General features: G+C 32.9%; 1 protein-coding gene across 4 annotated transcripts; it reads left to right on the top strand.

Annotated features, from left to right (window-relative positions):
* The first annotated feature begins 10,632 nt into the window (after positions 1 to 10,632).
* On the top strand, positions 10,633 to 19,220 carry LOC117925174 (two-component response regulator ARR12). 4 transcript variants are annotated; one of them, XR_004652961.1, is made up of 7 exons: positions 10,636 to 11,119; positions 11,584 to 11,736; positions 12,044 to 12,448; positions 12,570 to 12,646; positions 13,318 to 14,601; positions 18,432 to 18,583; positions 18,769 to 19,220. XR_004652961.1 is itself a non-coding variant. In XM_034844088.1 (6 exons), exons 1-6 carry the CDS (start codon positions 10,972 to 10,974, stop codon positions 18,501 to 18,503), a joined length of 2,139 nt encoding a protein of 712 aa, XP_034699979.1. In that variant the 5' UTR covers positions 10,636 to 10,971; the 3' UTR covers positions 18,504 to 19,215. The 4 variants fall into 4 exon arrangements, 2 of the variants coding, with proteins under 2 accessions (XP_034699980.1, XP_034699979.1); XR_004652960.1 differs by having other exon boundaries at positions 18,755 to 19,220; XM_034844088.1 differs by having other exon boundaries at positions 18,432 to 19,215.
* The last annotated feature ends 500 nt before the right edge of the window (positions 19,221 to 19,720 follow it).

Genomic DNA, 19,720 nt, shown 5'->3' with positions numbered 1-19,720 from the left:
CCAAGTGTTTCTAACTTCTATACAAATCACTCCTGAAAAGGTTTAGCCTAGCTGTTAGGTTTGTCCCTAACACGCCTTCACCTCACCCAACTTCAAGAATATGAAAGTAGCACTAAAGCCCCCAATGTAGCCATAGGGCTGGGCCTGGGCTCTGTGGCTCAAACAATTATAAGGCCGGGAGCATAGACTTAGCAACGAAGAACACAAAGGCCTAATAGACGCCCCTACTAAAAGTCTAAAACCAAGCAACTTGGATAGCCTTCACCTGTACAGAAAGCAGGTCTTAAAGTCAACAAAACCATGGTGGGCATAAATGTATCACCCCTTTCCTAAAAGAATGGGGGTGTGGCCAAAAAAAAAAAAGAAAAAAAAAAAATCACAAGTGAGACAGCCCTACGGCCAACAAATTTCAGCAATATATATTCTGTTGTTGGGTACATTTGCTGTGGCATTTTGACCCAGAAGCCACCCTGTTAGGGGCCAGTGTTCAGAATGTGGACTTGTTCATATTATATATATATATCATATAAAACACTCTACAAGTACAGAAAAACTTAGCTGGCAATGCTTCTGCAATCTTCAAGTACTTCATTGCCTCAATAATAAACACTGGCAACTGGGTCTTGGCAAAACAACATAGGACCACCAGCATTATTCAAAAGAAACAGACATCAAGTGCCATTTCTATAAGCTTAAGAAATATATGAATGACAAAGTCATTTAAATCATTGTTCCTTGACAACCAACCTGCCAATATTCAATTCTCTATAGACTTTGTGAGATAAATCTGTCTTCTGAATGATTCACTTTGGCCTCCCCCTTATTGAATTTGTTTGTGGGGCCAAGTTGGACAATTTGAAGCCTAGGGAAACCCTAGGAATGATGTAAACTATCAAAAATTTCATAATCATATTATGAGGTTTAGTAGGGAAAGAAAAATGTGTGTGGACTGGTGAATATATACATGTCAAAATCAAGGCATTGGAAGCCACCAAATGACAGGGAAATTCCAAGTTCAAGACAAGTTGACAAGATTAGGTAGACTTCTTCACTTAATACATAATAGTGTCATTCTATTTTGACACTACTTTTCCCTATCCCTCTCCCTCTCAAGTATTACCTTCTCTCTCTATCACCTAAGAAAGTACATAAATTATTTCTCCTTTTGGACAAAGCTTTATGTCATTGATGAATGCTTCTTGTATCCTTCCCAAGTAAAATCATTTGAAAGAAGGATTTTGCATGAAGTTGTCTAATATTACCAAGAAAAACTTTATTTGACTATCATAACCCTAAAATCTTATTTACGAAGGCTCTGATAAAAATCCCAAGTCTACTTATATATTTAGAAATTAAAAATGATAACGAAACTCAATTATGTTATACGAAAAAAAGGGAATCTAAATCTTGATGAGAGTTAATTAGTTAAGAGAAATCTCCCAGCTTTCATAGATCTCATAACTTGATAATACATCAACACCGGGATTTCATGGTTTTAGTACTTTTTGTGATGATAATAATAATTATTTTTATTTCTAATAAATATTACCAACCTCAAACATTAGAGTTTAAGGCATGTAGAAAATGAACTAATGAAGACAATGACAAAAGTTATATGTACTCATATGAAGCAAATGTCCCTATATGGCCCAATAGATCCCTTGATTTGTATGCAAATCTAAAACCATTTTTAATATCATTGGGCAGTCAAACAATGGCGCCAAAGGTGATGAGAATATCCAAGGACTCCTGTCTGCAAGTACCAGCTGCATACATTTAACAAAGATATTAAAACAAAGCAATGCATAGGACCAATTATTAAGGGCTTGAGAATTTTTTTGGATTCCCTTTAACTAAAAACATAACACAAGAACCTATTGATCGTACAATGGCATCCACATCAACCACCACGCCCATCTCACTTGTACAAACTTTTCTTCAATAAAGAGTGGGGTTTAATTTTTCTTTTTAGAGAGTAATGATGGGTGTTTGATTAAAATATGATTAACATGTACATCCACTCAAAAAAACTTTGATTAAAGTGTTCATTAGCAAGGTTGGGTGGGGTTGAAAGTTAATTATAATCCCTTACGATATGCAACTTCACAACCCAATGAAGGCGCCCTTATCCTTAAATCCCTAAACCACATGGCTATAGTCTCCCCACTATAAATGTAAGTGTGCCCCACTAAAAAGATCAAGATCAGTAATGGCCTAATAGGCATTCTAGTGTGAGATGATTTGTTGCCTTTATGTTACTTAGGTATTACCTAATCTTTTCCTCCACCAATCTCCAAAAAGCCAAGCTTCAACCCATTATTTTTTTTTTTTTACGATTATCTTGATTTTTCTTACACTCCAAAAACAAAAAGATTATAATAGTCTGATCTTGTTATACTTACGTCTGTACCTAATTTCCTTATCTTTCTTCAATAATTTTAATTTAGTGATATACACTCGGTGTGATACCAAATCAATGGCCTAAAATTTTCCATTTGTTATTTGGTAACCCTTATTAGAAAGTCAATTTAAAGTCTCTCTATACTCAAATATTATGGTGCCTCCAATGTGCAAGGCTACCAATTGGAGTCTAAACCCTTTATGTGGGTTGATTGGCATCCTTTTGAGAGGGGTGGGTACCCACAGGCTCCTTGGGCCAAAGAAAAAACAAATATAGAGTATCATGTGTACTATAATAATGGGAAAGTTATATTAATCTAAGATAGTGTTTGACTGTTTGGTGTGCCTACACTTAATGGAAAATAATAGTAGAGATTTGCGGGGTTGAAGGCATTATTGAATCATGAAAGAACTTTTGGTGATGAGGGCCTACAAATATTAACTTCAATCTTGCTAAAAATAGAAATCCATCAATGGAGGATACAACTAGCTGCAGCACAAAACCTATGGGGAAATCTACAAAAGGGATGAACCCCATCATTGTTTTGACTCTTTAATCAAGCACATCCATTTGCCCTAATAGCAATTCCAGCTTCCAAGCACTTTTGATAAATTAACCCCATACCATTGGTCAAGACATTGAGATATTTTATCCACTTTATCAAACAAATTTTTTAATTTTTTTTTAAGCCACAGAAAAAATATATCTTCAATGTAAATATCAAAGTTTGAAGTCATCTCTTCAAGAAGTTATTATAATTAAAATCAAAATTAGGGATGACAAAGTTTGATATTGAAGATAATTTATATAACCCAAATTAGGTAAGTTTTCTAATCTTAGTAATATTTTCGATGATCTGTATATGTAAAATAGGACTTAAAATATTTAATTTATTTTGTAAGAGAAAACAATTTGTTGAAGTTTCTAAGCCAAACCTTACAAAATTACAAACTTATCTAATGCAAGAATCACCAATTAATTTAATCCATGCATAATCAAAGTAATAAGTTTCAATAAACTCTCTTATATCTAATCTCATGCCAAAACCTTTTTAAAGTATTTATGGATAGATCCAAGACAAGAATATGCACTAAACCATACCCATTCCTAGGAAATGCATATACTAACTTTCCATCTAATGATTTAATTGATGCCAACAAACCGCTAGCATATCCTACTCCAATACCCTAATTGCATTCCAAGATTTTATAAAACAGTATATTAAGACCCAAATTTATTAGATGACTACAAACAAGTCCATCCATGATAATAGTTACTCTATGAAAATGAGAGATCAATGCCTTATAAAGTGACCATCTATGTTTTTCACAAATCTATGAGTCATTCATTTATGGTACTATTGATGAATTATATTAGGTTGATAATTTTATTTCATTATTGCGTTGAATCTAGAACATTATACATTTTGAGGGTTTACTCGTTATAGTCAACTTCAAGGTGCTTGAAAGTCAAATTAATTTGAGACATTATGTCTTAGATATATTAAGATATAAGTAACAAAATTAGAAATATGGAGAAATGTATCAAACATTCTTTAAGGAGTGTCCAAACATCCTCTGAAGATGTTAAATATCCACAGAGTTTAAACACCCCTCTACAAGATGTTTGAATGTTTAGTTTTTCATTTAGTTTTTTTGACATGACTTTTATGTTTATAAATACAACTTTTGATAATTACATTATAAGATCCTTCTTTGAATACCGATCCTAAATTTTGATATAAAATCCTAATATGATATATTGAAAACTATCCACATGAATTGATAATTATTACTTTGTCCTACTACTTAAACTTCTAAGATCTTGTAAGAACCTTCTTAGAAGTCCTTTAAGAAGAAAGACATGGTGTATCAATTCATTACTCTTAACATAGGGTTGAGGTGGTAAACTAAGAAGCATGAGGTGCTACATCAAACATGTGAAAAAAAAATTATAAGCCTTAACTCGTATGGGACCCTTGTGGGTAGGTGTTGATTAGTATAAGATCCTTGCACGTAAGTGCTTATGGGTTAGGTAAAACTAAATACCTTTATATATAGTGGATTTTATAAATGTTTAACTTGTAGTTCTTTACATCTTCAAAGCTTTTGGAAGATTCTATAGATGGTTTCTCCAATTTATCCAATATTATTGTACGATTGATAAATTTATGATGTTCTTAATTGAATTATTGAAATTAATAAAAATAATTAAACATGGGATACATGTTGGCTGACTATTTATTGATCATGCTATAGATCATTTCATAATAAAGAACAAACTCAAAAGTGGCATTAGAGTAGCTTAAAATATTAAAACATTAATTTTAATTGATTCTTTTAGTCACGAAACTATAAGGAGTTAGAACTTCCATTAATTATCTTATGTTTTTTTAATACATATAAAAACAACTATCCCACATAAAAGTCTAACATGATTCTTTTCTAAAAATGCAATGAAAGCATATTTGGAACAAACTAGAATATCTATGGACAGGAATTAATGGAAGATTTAAGGGTAAAACTATGCCTAACAAAGAGCATGATAAGCTTGACAATGAAGATAGTAAAGTCAATTCCAAGGTATATGATTCTTGATGAATTTAAAAGGATATCAATATGTAAATACACCAAAGAAGCCTAAGATATCTTAGTTGTAACCCATGAAGACACTTCTACTACAAAGTTATCAAAATTACAAAGGTTGACTACCCGATTTGAAAAAATTAGAGTGAACGAAGGTGAGAAAATTTCTTAATTTCACATTGAAGTGAGTGACATTGTGAATTATTGTGAGAAAAGGTAGAGTCTAAAGCTAAAAGTGGAAAAGTTGAGTTTAAAGATGAGATTGAACTCCAAAATCTTCATGTTTGCAAAAGATATTAAGATTTACTTGAAACTTGAGAAAATGGAAAATAATGAAAAAGACTCAAAGAAAATAAAAATAATATCTCTAGGAACGAAAACAAAGAAAAAAAGCTTATCTAAGTCAAATTAAGTAGAATGCTTTAATTATGGTGGGAAAAGACACATTACTTTTGACCGCCCAAAATCCAAAAAGAATAAAAAAAAAGTTGTGAAAATGACTTAAAAAGTTATTTTGAGTTGAATGGAAATGAATCATATGATTCTTATAATTAAAAGTGATAATAACCCTAACTTTATCATATTTATTGCCTCCTTAACTACATCAAACAAAACATAAAAATAAAGTCAATTCTATGATGAAGAGTAAGAGGAATTTGATGTTCTGCAAGATGCGTAGAGTTTAATATATCAAGAGAGTTACAAAATTAAATGTGGGAATGTTAAATTTGACAAAATGATTAACAAAAAGAAAAACCTTATATTAAGTCATCGAAAAAGGTGATATGAATGGTAAATTGGATTCAATTGAATCTCAAAATTTTGATTTGGCAAATAAGATCAAGGAACTAAATAATAACAATCATAACATGCTTGAGAAAAATAAGTTCCTTGAATATAATAACTAAATCCCTCTGTTCTAAATCCGATCAAATAATGATAATAATAAAAGTATAGTAGATTATGTTCCTAATGGTTAAGATGAGCTTTAGATTAGGATTTAGTGAGATTATTTTCAAGAGTTAGGTGGCCTCAATGTAATCCATAATCTATGTCTTATCATATTATTGATGTACTAGATTAGTTTAAATGTCTAAAAATCCATATTAGAGTACAAGTCCATTAGGTTGTGAGTCACAACGGCAAATTGACTATCTAAGCAAGGATCAATTAATTGCATGTTGTCCTAAAAGAAGTATTACTTTCTATCAAGATATCAATCAATTACCTTCTTTTCAAACTAGATCAATCAATAGCCTTCTTTTCAAACTAATCTTTTGTGAGAGGACTTATAGATTACTCTAATAATCATCAATCATCTTAAGCTATTTTCAACCAATTCCAACTTCACCACCTTTTTAAAAAAAAAATTATTCAAATGAAAACATTTTATTATCATATAGTGCCTTAAAAGTTTCCTAATCTCATACTATTTGCCACCTAATCCCAAAAGCCTACTCTAAACCATAGTGTTGCTTTAGTTCTATGAAGGTTGTGAGACATCCACTAAAAAAATTGGAATGTAGTTGACAATATATTCATTAATCACAATGTTTCTACCTTAGCTCTAATAAAAAAAAATTCTCAAATCAACATGATTTCTCAAATATTTTTCCTTCCAATTAGCCATGTACATATGGGCAAAACTTGAGTTGGTTGATAGGAAGAAAAGAGCTTGGAAAGAGAGTTACTTCAATTAAAAATAAAACTAAATAACTAAATAAGAAATAGTCTCACGTTGAGTAGAGAGAAATCAACAATTATATAAGTTTGGAAGGACACACATAACCTTAATAAGAGTTTGTTTGACAGTGGTTTTAAAAAATATTTTTAATCTTCCTTATACTTGAAAATAACTCTTTTGATAAAAAATTTGAAACGCTGAAAAAAACTTTCTAAATTCACTACCAAACAGACTTTAAATCAAACAAAACAACCTACTGCTATGTCATTTATTTTAGAAATAAGTTGACGGCTCAACAACATCATACCTTCTTTACCTTCATGTCTCCAACTTAATTGCGGTCTAAAACTAGCTTTTTGCAACGATGTTGTAATTTTTTAAAAAATAATTTGAAAATATTCAAAGATAATAATTTAAAAACTATAATAATGTATATTAAATTAGATTTAGCATGAAACTCATATTTTGAAAAAATGAGTTCAATATAAAAACAAGAAACTGAAAAGAATAGTTAAAAATATCATATTTTTTATATTTATTTTCCAAATAGTTATTTTTTTATTGATTTTTTTTTCAAAAAAAAAAAATCCTTGTAAAACTATCACATGATGCCCAAATTTTTTAAGATTACGTTTGGGTCACATAAAGTATTAAAGAAAAAAAAAATGTTGCAGGAAATGATTTTTTCATGTTTAGTTATATTATGAAAAATACAAAAAAAAAAAAATCAAATATAATTAAAATTAATTAAAAAAATTATTAATTTTTAAATTATTTAATCTTTATATCAAATAATTAAAATAAGTGAATTGAGTTTGAAACAACATTTAAAAATTAATTTATTAACTTTAAATCTATTTTCTATTTTCATTTTTGCCCTTGGAAGATTAGAAAATAAACAAAAACAAGAGATAACAACAATAATTTTAAGCTTCTCAAAATCAATTCCAAATTTTGATATTAGATTAAGGCTAGAAAATAAAGATAACAAAGACTAGAAAATAAATATATAAAGAAAAATAATACAAATTTTCTCTTATGCATTTTTCTTCAAACTTTTCCCACTTTATTAAAATTATATTTGATTGTTGAAAAGTATTAAAAAAATAAAAATAAAAAGAATAAAAATATTTTATTATATTTAGATGTTATAAAAAAAGATGAGAAACAATTTGAGGAAAGGATGAAAGAAAATATTAAAATATTTTCTCCATCATTTTTCCTTAAATAAAGATTAAAAAAAATTAGGAAAATGTATTTTCCATCAATTTAATTTTTTCAATTTTCCACATCTAGCAAATAATCTAACCTTTTTTCTTTCTTTTTTTTTTTCCCTTCATTTTTTTTTCTTCAAATTTTCCAAAAACAAAACCTAGAGAGAAGGCTTGAATACAATAATGAATTATCAATTAATTCCAAAAATTAAATGGAAAGAAAAAAAGAGCAAAAAAGTAAGTCAAATTATTGACTTAACTAATAATAAAACATACTATTAAATGAAATTAACTCACAATCACAAACGACAAAATATTAAAATATTTTTTTTAAATTTATGATAAAAAAAATAATAATAATAATAATTAGATGAATGTAAATACTACATATTTCAGAAGAAGATGAAATATGATGGATGGGACATGGCTGTGAGTGGGCTGGCACCAACCTAGAATCCTAGACATGGGTGTGCTGGGGTTGGGTTCAAGGTGGTCCCCACCACAGGTGACGAGAAAACTGCAAAAATATCGTATCGCCCGATATGAAACATTTGTCGCCGTTCCGAAACGTCCTTGGGGGCTCTGATATCCTGCGACCCATGTGTCGTTTTCAAAAAAAGCTGCATTTCTTTCTGGTCCTGGAATCTCTTCTGGGTCCCACATTACACCCCTCCCCACCAATCATTTTTTGAAACGTGTCTCCCTCTGTCTCTACACTCTACATGCGGAGGTAGTACCTTTTGGTACTTTTTTTATTTTTTAAAATTGTTGGACTTTGCTGACCAATCAAACTCTCTTATCCCAAATCCACTCTCCTCCCTCTGCGTGCCCTTCACGCTCACCCTCCTTGGGACAAACTGGGAATTTGTAGTTTCGTGAATAATTGATGTGGGTTGTGAAAAAGCTCTATTCCATCATCAAACTTATTTTCTAAATTCAAATAAAATTTAACATCCTTTTACTTTTTTTCTTTAAAATAAAATTTCCCAAGAAAAAAAAAATATTTACATAAAAAAATTTAAAATAAATTTGAAGTCAATGAATTATTTTGATATATTTCTTCAAGTTTTTGTTATTTATTTATTTATCTCTTTTATGCAAAGATTTAATAATTTAAAAATACAATTTTTTTTAATAATTTTAATAACATTTTTTCTTTTTTATTTTTTTATGAAAAAATCAAATATAAGAAAATTAATTTTTTTTTAGTTCTTTCTAAGAATCAAACGTAACCAAAATTTAAATAATAGAAATGGTACTGATATTAAATATAAGTTTGGATGTTTTTTTAAAAAAAAAATTTAAAAATTAAAAATAGTAATAAATTTTAAAAATAAAAACAAAAAAATTATTCAAATAAAACATGAAAAAATTGAAATTTCGATAAGTTGGGTATCCAAATTTCATCTATTTTTCTTGGTGGTATATTGATTAATTCTTAAAAAATAAAAAATAAAAAATAATAAGAAGGCTGAAGTCAGCAATTTGGATGAGTTCCAATTCAGAAAATGCCATGCATGCCAAAAGGACACCCCACTTTGTCAAGTCATTAAAAGATTTGACCCTTTTTTTCATCACTACATTTTCTCTGTATTTTTGCAATTATTATTCTTTCTTTTTTTTCTCATTTTTTTGTACAATTCCTAGAAAAAAAAAAAAAAGCGCAAAGAATTTAATGGCCTTCGAGGAAAAAGGGGAAATTTTGAGTGATGACGTTCCCAAATTTAATTCAGCCAAAATAGGTTAAAAAAAAAAAATTCATCTCTGCTTTTGATAATCCAAAATTTCAGGTAAATAACAAAATAAATGATTATTTAATTATTTAAAAATTAGTATGTTTTTGTAAAATATTTTTATAATTTTTTTTATCCTATAATTGTTTTAAAAGTTTAGGACACGTGATGTATTAATTGAATTGGTGATGTTTGTATACTGAATCTCTAAATTAATGGCCCATAATGAGATAGGGAAAGAGGCAGGCTAACCTCTTTCCATATTAAAACATTTTCTAAAAATGTTTTCTCTGGACTGAGGAAGTACTGAAAGTGTTTTCAGTGAGTTTATTAATCATTTGACTTGGCACCCATCAGGCTTACTTAAAATGACATAATTGCCTATAGCTGACTACTCCATCAATTAAAAGCCAAAGGGTGGTGATGTCTTTTCAAACCATTTATTTGAAGGCCCGTTTTGTTTAAGGAAGGCCTAAATCACGGGCCCTGTCATTGTCAAATAGAAATAAAATTTGGGCCGGACATTGTTAAAGGCTTCCTAAAAATAGAGAATGGGAATATCATTAGCAATTAAAGCCCAAATTATTAACAGATTCTCTATAGATTTTTTATGGTAATTTGTGAGAATGTTTCCCCTTTTGACCATAATACCCCCAATAATCCCACTTAATTTCCTCGCCTTTGTTATGGTAAATTTCAGAGTCTAGTGTAGAGCTCACATGCATCATCGTCAATGAGCCTCGGATGTCTTTCCCCCGTTTTCAGACCCTTCTTCGGCCGTTGGATCTGTGGAAGCGGTCAGAGTAGTATGGGAAATGGAGGGTGTGGATGAGTTGAGCGTTTGCCTGGTGGTGGGCGAAGGCGTAGAGAGTCATTGTCTGAAGGTCTTCCATTTCCATATATTCCTGGGGGAGATTACCAAAAAGAAATGAAGGTTTATTATTCAAACAATTTCCCATATTGAAAAAGAAAAGGTTGTGTCTGTTGTGGGAGGGGGAAAAAGATAAAGACAAATACACAGAGGAGAGAGAAAGAGAGAGTGATTATAATAATACTGTTTCATTTCTGTATTGTTTGGGTTGAAACTTGAAGCCCCTTCTCTCTCTGTTCTGGCCATCACCATCATTGTCCATCTGCACAGCTTTACTTACTACTTCCAGTCCATGTCTGTCTCTTTACCCACTTTCTCTTCTTGATCCCTCTCATTTCTCCTTTGTTCATGTCTTTTGCCTTCTGGGTCTGGTCCAAAATTGTCAACAAAGTGTTTTTCAATATCAAAAATCAAAGCTTTTGCTCTGTGATCTCTGTTTTTCTCCTCTCTTCTCATCTGGGTCTTTGAGACTGTTGCTCGAAAATGACGGTGGAGGAAAGAAAAGGTGGTCTGGCTGGCGAAGATGGAGTTAAGGACCCGTTTCCGGTGGGTATGCGCGTGCTTGCCGTCGACGACGATCCGACTTGTCTGATGCTCTTGGATGGCCTGCTTCGTCGATGCCAGTATCAGGGTTTGGTTCTTCTCTGTTTTGCTCGCCTTTTGCTTTACATGAATTTTGGTTTGAGTCATGAAACGTGGATTTTTTTTACGTAAATTGTTTTACCCAATTTTGTGCTTCTTTGAAGTATAATTGAAATTCCTATCATAATTTTCCGTTTGGTGCTCTGCTCATTGATTTTGAATGGGTTCGTTGACTCAATTCAGTTTTGTGTTTGAAGTCGATGCTTTTAGAATACTTGAGAAGTTGTGAAAATGGGTGTTCCAAGTATTTTCCGCATTCCACAGTTTTGTTAAATTTTGCATTTTGTTGGGATTCATGGATGACATATGAATTAGTGCCGTCTTTGTTTATAGGGATGTTCTCTTTGATTCTGGGGTACGCTTGAAGTCTTGTTTGATTTATGTTCCGTGGGTTTGTCTCTTAACATTTTCCAATTGTGGCTTCTTTTTCAACAAGATTTTGGATTTTTGCAGTTACAACAACCAACCAGGCGATCACAGCATTGAAGATGCTGAGGGAAAACAAGAACAACTTTGACCTGGTTATCAGTGATGTTAGTATGCCAGACATGGATGGTTTTAAACTCCTCGAGCTTGTGGGGCTTGAAATGGACCTACCTGTCATCAGTAAGCAATGAACCCTTGTTCTGTTCTTCAATATATGGATCTATTGTTTCTTTTTCCCAAATCTTTTTGTTGAATTTTGTTATAGAAGTATAGCGGATGAAATCCACTCTGGTTTCTTTGATTTGCCTCCTGTTCATTGCTTATTAGTGGTTTTATTTTTAATTATTTTTTTTTTTGGAAAAAATGTAGATTTGCTTTATCCTATACACCATAAAATATTCAATTTGAGCAGTATATAGTAAATCTTTCAAGATTTAAGGGATGTATTGATTTCTAACTTCACTTTGATATCTTAAATGATTCCCAGTGTTGTCCTCGCATAGTGACCCCAAACTAGTAATGAGGGGGATTACTCATGGTGCTTGTGACTATTTGTTGAAACCTGTTCGAATTGAGGAGCTCAAGAACATATGGCAACATGTAATCAGGAGAAAGAAGATCGACTCCAAGGACCAAAACAAGTCTGCAGATCAGGACAACGCCCTACATGCAGATGGAGAAGGTGGAGAAGGCCCCCCATCATCCAGCAATGCGGATCAGAATGGAAAACTAAATAGAAAGCGGAAGGACCAAAATGAGGATGAGGAGGAAGAGGGTGAAGAGAATGGAGAAGAGAATGAGGATCCATCATCCCAAAAGAAACCTAGGGTTGTTTGGTCCGTGGAACTGCACAGGAAGTTTGTTGCAGCTGTTAATCAATTGGGCATTGAAAGTGAGTCCTTCACCAATAACATATGATATATACATATACATACAACACGTCCACATATATTTAGATTGGGTCTCTTGTTACTAATGGTTTTTTCCTCCCTGTCTCCTTTATTCTAATGCAGAGGCTGTTCCTAAGAGAATTCTTGACCTGATGAATGTTGAAGGACTTACAAGGGAAAATGTGGCTAGCCATCTGCAGGTAAAAATATTTCCTTTACTTACTCTGTATTCACTTTTAAGCATTCAGTGCTTTCTCAGCAACAAACTCTTGATTGAAGAATTCCTGGAAAAAATTTGGAATTTGGGAATTAATATGATTCATATAATGGAAAATTAGGAGGCAATTTCTACATCGAAATTTTGGCAAGAATTTCAAGAATGGTTGGAGAAAAGTCCAGAGATGAATTTGTGGAGGGAAAAGCAATGCCTCTTTAGAACTAATGATCTATTGGTTATTCTTTCTTGGATTATTCCATTAATGAGCTGATTTTTACTGCTGATGTGTGTTTTGATAAAGAAAGCACCCTCTTTTAAATATGATGCTGTGGAGTCAATTTATGCGTAATAACAATGTGGAAATCATAGCTTGGTTAAGGGGTAACTATGACCTTGTAATTCCTTATTTAAGAGGGTTCATCACTTTATCAAAAAACATGAGTGGTCGGTCCAACTTTACATCAGCATGCATTTGGATAATTTGGTAATTTCAGTAACAGTTTCTCTTGTTAACCATGAAAATTTTGAGTGAAATAATCGAGCATTAAGCTTAGTGAAAGGAAAAAGTTTTGCCTTGTTCACGATTTATATGAAAATTTGGAGAATTTTTTGGAGTGGTTAGTTTTACATCTACTGTCATATATTCTGTTGCAGAAATATAGGCTTTATCTGAAAAGGATCAGTTGTGTGGCAACCCAGCAAGCTAACATGGTTGCTGCATTTGGAGCTAAAGATTCCTCTTATATGCGCATGGGTTCGCTGGATGGATTTGGTGATTTTCGTGGCTTGGCTGGACCAGGAAGGCTTAACAGCACTGCTATGTCATCATATCCACCAAGTGGGATGCTTGGTAGGTTGAATTCCCCTGCTGGTTTGAGCCTACGTGGACTTACTTCTTCTGGACTGATTCAAACAGGCCATGCCCAAAACTCAAGCAACTCTGTTAATACTCATGGGAAGCTTCAACCGGTTGTTTTACCGACAAACCAAAGTGCAAGTTTGTTTCAAGGGATTCCAACGTCATTGGAGCTAGACCAGTTGCAACAGAGAAAATGCATTAGTACCCAGATAGGAGAGTTCAGTTCTGTTGATAACACAACAGTTTTCACAACTGCCAATGGCTTCCCTGATAGCAGAATGACTGTTCATAGCTCAAGCAACTCTTTATCCAATGCCCCAAGCAACCCTTTGATGTTACAATCTAATCCACAACAAACACTATGTAGGGGAGGGTTAGCAAATCAATCTTCCCTGAAAGCGGTTACTTTGAATCCAGAACCTTATACAATGGGCGTCAGTGGTTCATCTAATTTTCTGGATCATGGTAGATGTAATGAAAACTGGCAGAGTGCACTTCAATTGTCGAAGTTTCCATCAAATTCTTTGCCATTGAGTGAACCACTCAATCGCGATCCGTTGACTACTAATAACCTTAGAGAGCATATTTCTTCAACTGGCTCTCATATTCGACGTAGCCCAATTGATTTTTCTGCCACTAGTGCACTTGCAGGACCTCTTGAGGACTCAAGAGGAGAAATGCCATGCCAATCAGGGTTGATTGGTAATGTGGTTCAGAATATTAACTATGCACCAAAGCAAAGGTGGGAAGAACAGAAACAAGATTACACCCAGAGCTCAAATCATGTTTTTGGCACATTAAACTCTATCATTCCCGCCAACAATGTTATGGGTCCCTTAAACCACAGTTTGGACCGAAATAACGCAGCATGCAATAGAAAGATGGATATGCCTTTGATCAGTCAATCAAATGCTAGCTCTTCATCTCTTGTGCAGCACAGCGAGGTTGAGAAATCAGCTATGGACACAAAGATGGTGTCAAATGAAGACTACCTCTTGGAACAAACAAAGTCACAGGATGGCTTGATTCATAATAGTTACGAGTCCTTGGATGATCTAATGAGTGCAATGATAAAACGGGTATGACCAAATTCTTTCTTTCATCTGCTTTCATTACATTTCTTCTTCTGTTTTTCCCTATATCTCAACCATAAGTTTAAAATGAATATAAAATGTTAAATAGAAGAAAATGAAAAAAAAAATGAGATTCTGGATTTGATGGTAAATTAGGGTTTAATTTATAATGTTTATAAACAAGGATGTAAGTTTGTCAATCTAGATGAAGCATATCACACAACTGTTTCTGCTTCATAGAAACCTCTCTCATAGGTATAGCTGACAACTGCTGCTGTTCCAGAGGCAAGGCTTTCCAGAGAAATGAAATCCCTTTATGCTCAATTTAAGAAACTACCAATCTAAGGACATTAGGATATCTCAAATGTACAATGATTATAATGAGTTTATTTTCAAAAAGTGAATGGCTAGGGCAGATCATGTTAAGTTTCCCCTTATGTGTTTTTAACTTCATTTTGAATAAAAGTCATTTGGCTGTTCTCAATAATCAGAAACATAGAAGTAAATAAAGAGGCACGCAATACCATCAAATTTTCAAGCAGCTTGTCAGTCATGGTTATTTTATTCTGTTCAGAGTAACCTGCTCTACATATGCATTCATAGTCATCCTTTTTCATCCTACCATAGGAAGATGAATTCTTTAAGATAAACCGAGGATGTCATGTGTGGATTTATGTTTTGACTTTTCCCTTCACATGATAGGTGAACCCTTTTTATAATCTCTATCTTGCATTATCCACCTTAGTGCTTGTATTTCCTATGATGTTGTCTTCATGAAAATTGGTTTGCTTAATCCCACCAAGTGAACTTTTTACGATAGTTTATTTGTCTCTGTTCTCTTCTGGTGCTCAAATGTTCCCACCCAATGCCAGTCCTATCTAGTTAGATAAATAAAATTGAATGCCCTCCCCACCTACCCCTCCCCCAGGAAAGTTGGAGTTTGTTTGCTGAAACCAGAGGTGGACTTTGTCTCCTTTCCTGTGAATTCAAATTAATAACCAGGTGTAACTCTTGAATCACTCCATGCTAAATTATGGGGAAAACTTTATTTCCTTCTAATGATTGTATTGGCTTGATTTTCCTTTCCATGTTGACACCTTTTGGATTCATGTTGTTGTGTTTCTAAGATTGTTAACTTCTGAATCCATTTATGTGAAGAGGTATAGCCCTAACAAAAGGGCCGAGCAAAAGAATGAATGAATGATATCAAAATAAGAAAGAAATAGCATCCTCTTAACATCTTAAGAACTCTGGTGGATTGTAACATTGACCTTAGTACATTTGACCAAAAGCTTCTTGATATCATCTGTATAAGAGAACTAATATCTTCTTCACTCTCTTTGAGAAATCTTATTCCATAGACATGGAGGGTATGATTCCTACAATTAATTTGACTGTAAAAAAAATGTAGAAATCCATGCAACTCTGCTGATGTTCTCTCAATCATTATTATAAGGTGGAGACATCAATGTTAAGGAAGAAAAGGATGAGTAACCAGAACCTCCACACACACCTATGGCAATGCCTATGTATGTGTGATGAACTAAGTCAAGCCATGAGAGGGCGAATTTGCCACCTCATTTTATATCTTCCCACAAAGTACCTATCATTTTGAGGAGATTTCTTAGTACTTCTATAAAGGTTGCTTCAAATTTAATATCCAGATATTGTTCTATTAGAACTGACTAGGGTGGCAGAACTAGAACATGTGGAGAACCTTTGATGATATAGTTGGTTCATCACTAGTTTTGTCATTTTATTACTTTTATTTTTGAAGATGTCTATTCATCCAGATTTGCTTGTTTGTTTATTTACTTTTTAAGTACTGTTTTGCATATCATAATGTAAATTGCATTGCCCAAACCAAGTTCCATTGAACTGTAGTCCTAAATAATGGGTCATTCAGAGACTCCACAATATAGTGATATCAAAATTCACATACAAAACCATGGATGTGTTGTTTTTGTCCATATCAGCTCATACTGTTCTTAGATTTCCCAATGGCACAAGCCAATAACTTAGCGAAGCAAAGAATGCATTTGAGGGATGTAACTCAACATTTCATTTTTTCTCATCTTCTGTTGTTTTCAGCCTGTTAGGATTGTCATGTCCAAGAACTGGTCTAAGAAACAAGTTATGAGCCTCCAAACATCAAACTGAAAGCATAACAACCCAACTCCATATAAAATCATTTTTTTGACTGCACTATTTTTTTGGTAATTTCTCTTATCTTGATAATGGAAAACCACAAAAGCTCAATATCATTGTTCCATACCTCAAATTAATGGATATAAAACAGAATGCTGCACATTTGACCATGTATTTTGATGAAAAAAATTCACCTCTGTTCCTACATGTTAATTGTAACCATTTTAACATTTGAACATTGGATTAGATATATTGACCTGCAGATGAGATAGAACATAATAATTGCTAAAAGGATCAGTAATATTCCTTTGAGCACTACCAGAAGCTTTACTGAAATTAGATAATCATCATCAAATATTTTATAAGGAATTTTTACACCATAATCACTAGCTTTGATGCCTTTACCTTTTTTCCATCCTCACCCACATACTTAAGATTTTTAACCAAGACATGGAGAAATTGGATATCCCTGTCCTACTCTTCTAGGAGGTTTAATAAATCCTTAAGGGGTACCTTAATATTAATAGAGAGATATACTGTAGAAGTTTCCCAGTTAATTGAAAGATTTTGAATGCCTGACATTACCTGTTATTTAATGAATACCATTTCTATCTGCTATAATCCTCTTCACTTGTAAGTCTTTTGGGAATGAGAGCCCTTTGAAGGAGAGATGGGTCTCATCTGATTGGCTATAAGCCTGGGAATGATTTTACAAGAAACATTTCACAAACCAATGGACCTATAATGGGGCATTGAATCCTTGGCTTGAGTCCCCCCTTTTTATTGTCAGACCTTTTGGTTATCTTTACTTCAGACTCTTGCAATTAACCTATATCTTAAGCTGGAAAACTTTAACTGTTCAAAGTAAGGACTCTGTTTCTGTGGTTTTGTTGATGTGGAGGGTTTATTGTGTGAATGATCAGGATAACAGTAGTCAAGGAAGCTGTTAATAATCAAGTTAACAGCAATGTTAGTGCTTGCAAATTTTGTGTTATCAAAATCGTTATGATGCAAGTATTTTGGTATCAAAATGACAATTGTTGTAATAATATACTATTGTCACATAGAGGCAGACGACTTAGCAACTGCATGACATCGTTTGAAGTTGGATATGTATTATCGGAAAAAGAAAAAAGGACGAGTAATATTTTCAGCACTAGTCTGGAAAAAATATGTTCCTCATGCATATTTTTCTCCTCGCTGATTTTACCTCTTCCATTTGCATTGATTCAACTGCTAGGTGCCCAAATATTTGTTTTCAGGATTTTAGATGCTCCCACCACTGACCCATTCTTTCTACTGACCAATATTTTTTATTACTTGCTCTGACCACCAACTCAAGTCTTAGAGAAGGAAAAAGAATCAGTGAAACCATAAGGTTTTCTCAAACTGTTTATCTATGTCTTTGTTTTGAATTAGTGTTTGATGGTATTTTCTGTTTCAAATCATATCTCTACCTGAGAAGCTCTTCCATCCCAGGACTGCTTTCCTACTGGTTCTAGTTGGATGCTTTTTCTTTTTTTCTTTTTTTTATCTACGCATATTTTGCTGTTGTAAAATGGATTCAACTGAATTTGATCATGTACACCAAATAAACCAGCTCCTTAGTTATGTCTGCAATTTTTGGTTATCTGATAATTTTGCTTTCTTCTCTGAACATTTATAACAAGATCTGGTGTGTGATGCAGGAACATGATGAGACTATGTTAATGAATGGAGAGTTCGGATTTGATGCATACTCCCTTGGACCATGTATATGAGGCTTTATGAATCACCCATTCCTAGAGAAGAAAAGAGCCACAGCAATAGGAGTCTATTACATGCGGAGTTGTATTACCTTGTAATTTCTCTCTTTTTCTTTCCTTTTCTTTTAATTTCATTTATGTATTCTCCTCTCATTATCTATTGTTATTCTCTGTTACTGAATTTTTTTTTAATCTTTGTAGTTGCTAACAGCATGCTTGTTTCTTTTCATTTTTTTTCCCATTCATCTTCTTTCCAATTGATGGAGCAATGCCATAAAAGTTTCTCCATCTCTCTAGCATTTTCTTTTTATTTAATTTTCAGTCACTGGGGAGCTAGGAATATTAAAGCAGCACTTGGGTGCCCATGACTATAGCCTGGCATTGTATGAACAGCTGGCACGCAGCCTGGAGGGATTCTCTGGATGTGCTGAAAGAGTTTTATGATCATTTCTTTCTACATTCAGGAAAGACTGTTAATTGTATGCTCATTGCCTCTTTCTGGGGGATAGCAGGCCAAATCTCTGTTCTCTAACATTAGTTGTCCAAGCATTGGCCTCTATTTTAGAAGGGTGCGGATGGCATGCTGCAGCTTGGTGTCAAACCTGTCTTGCACCCCCAAAACCCACCTAGTAAAAGCTCCTAAAATGCTGTTTATCACCCTTCATGGTATGATTTGGTTCAGTCGCGGAGATGAAATTTATATTGAGCGGTTGTGTTCATGTTGTGTCAAAATTCAGGCATTCGATGAGAAAGGTCAATACAAAATATGACAAATAATAATTAGGATGCAAAAACATCTAATTATTAAAACATGTAACTCATTTAATAATCAAATTCATTTTGATCTTATTGGAATCAATATGATTAACCTTCTAACTCGATATGTTTGTGACTTAATTGATCTATTTACTTAAAATCAAATTTTAAATAATTCAATAGGTTAAATGGGTTATGGTTATAATCATGTTAATCAACATAATTATTGAATAAGTCAATTTGGATTAAATTTGTATTATAAAAATTAACATGTTTATCAAATAGATTATGCAATTCAGTATAAATTTGATTCAAATCCAATTATAATCAATTTTAACTCATGAAAAAATATGGTTTGAACTGTGTTGGTGGATCGTATCAAATTTTTGTTGGTACCTATTGATTATAATTAAATCTTTTTTTACCCTGATGCTCCATTTTGTATTACTCAGTAGACCACCAGGCTTGCAGCACAA

This window comes from Vitis riparia, chromosome 11 (assembly GCF_004353265.1).
Source record: "Vitis riparia cultivar Riparia Gloire de Montpellier isolate 1030 chromosome 11, EGFV_Vit.rip_1.0, whole genome shotgun sequence".
NCBI lineage: Eukaryota > Viridiplantae > Streptophyta > Magnoliopsida > Vitales > Vitaceae > Vitis > Vitis riparia.
The sequence above is the reverse complement of the archived record's forward strand: the minus strand, read 5'-3'. Positions and strand labels throughout refer to the sequence as shown.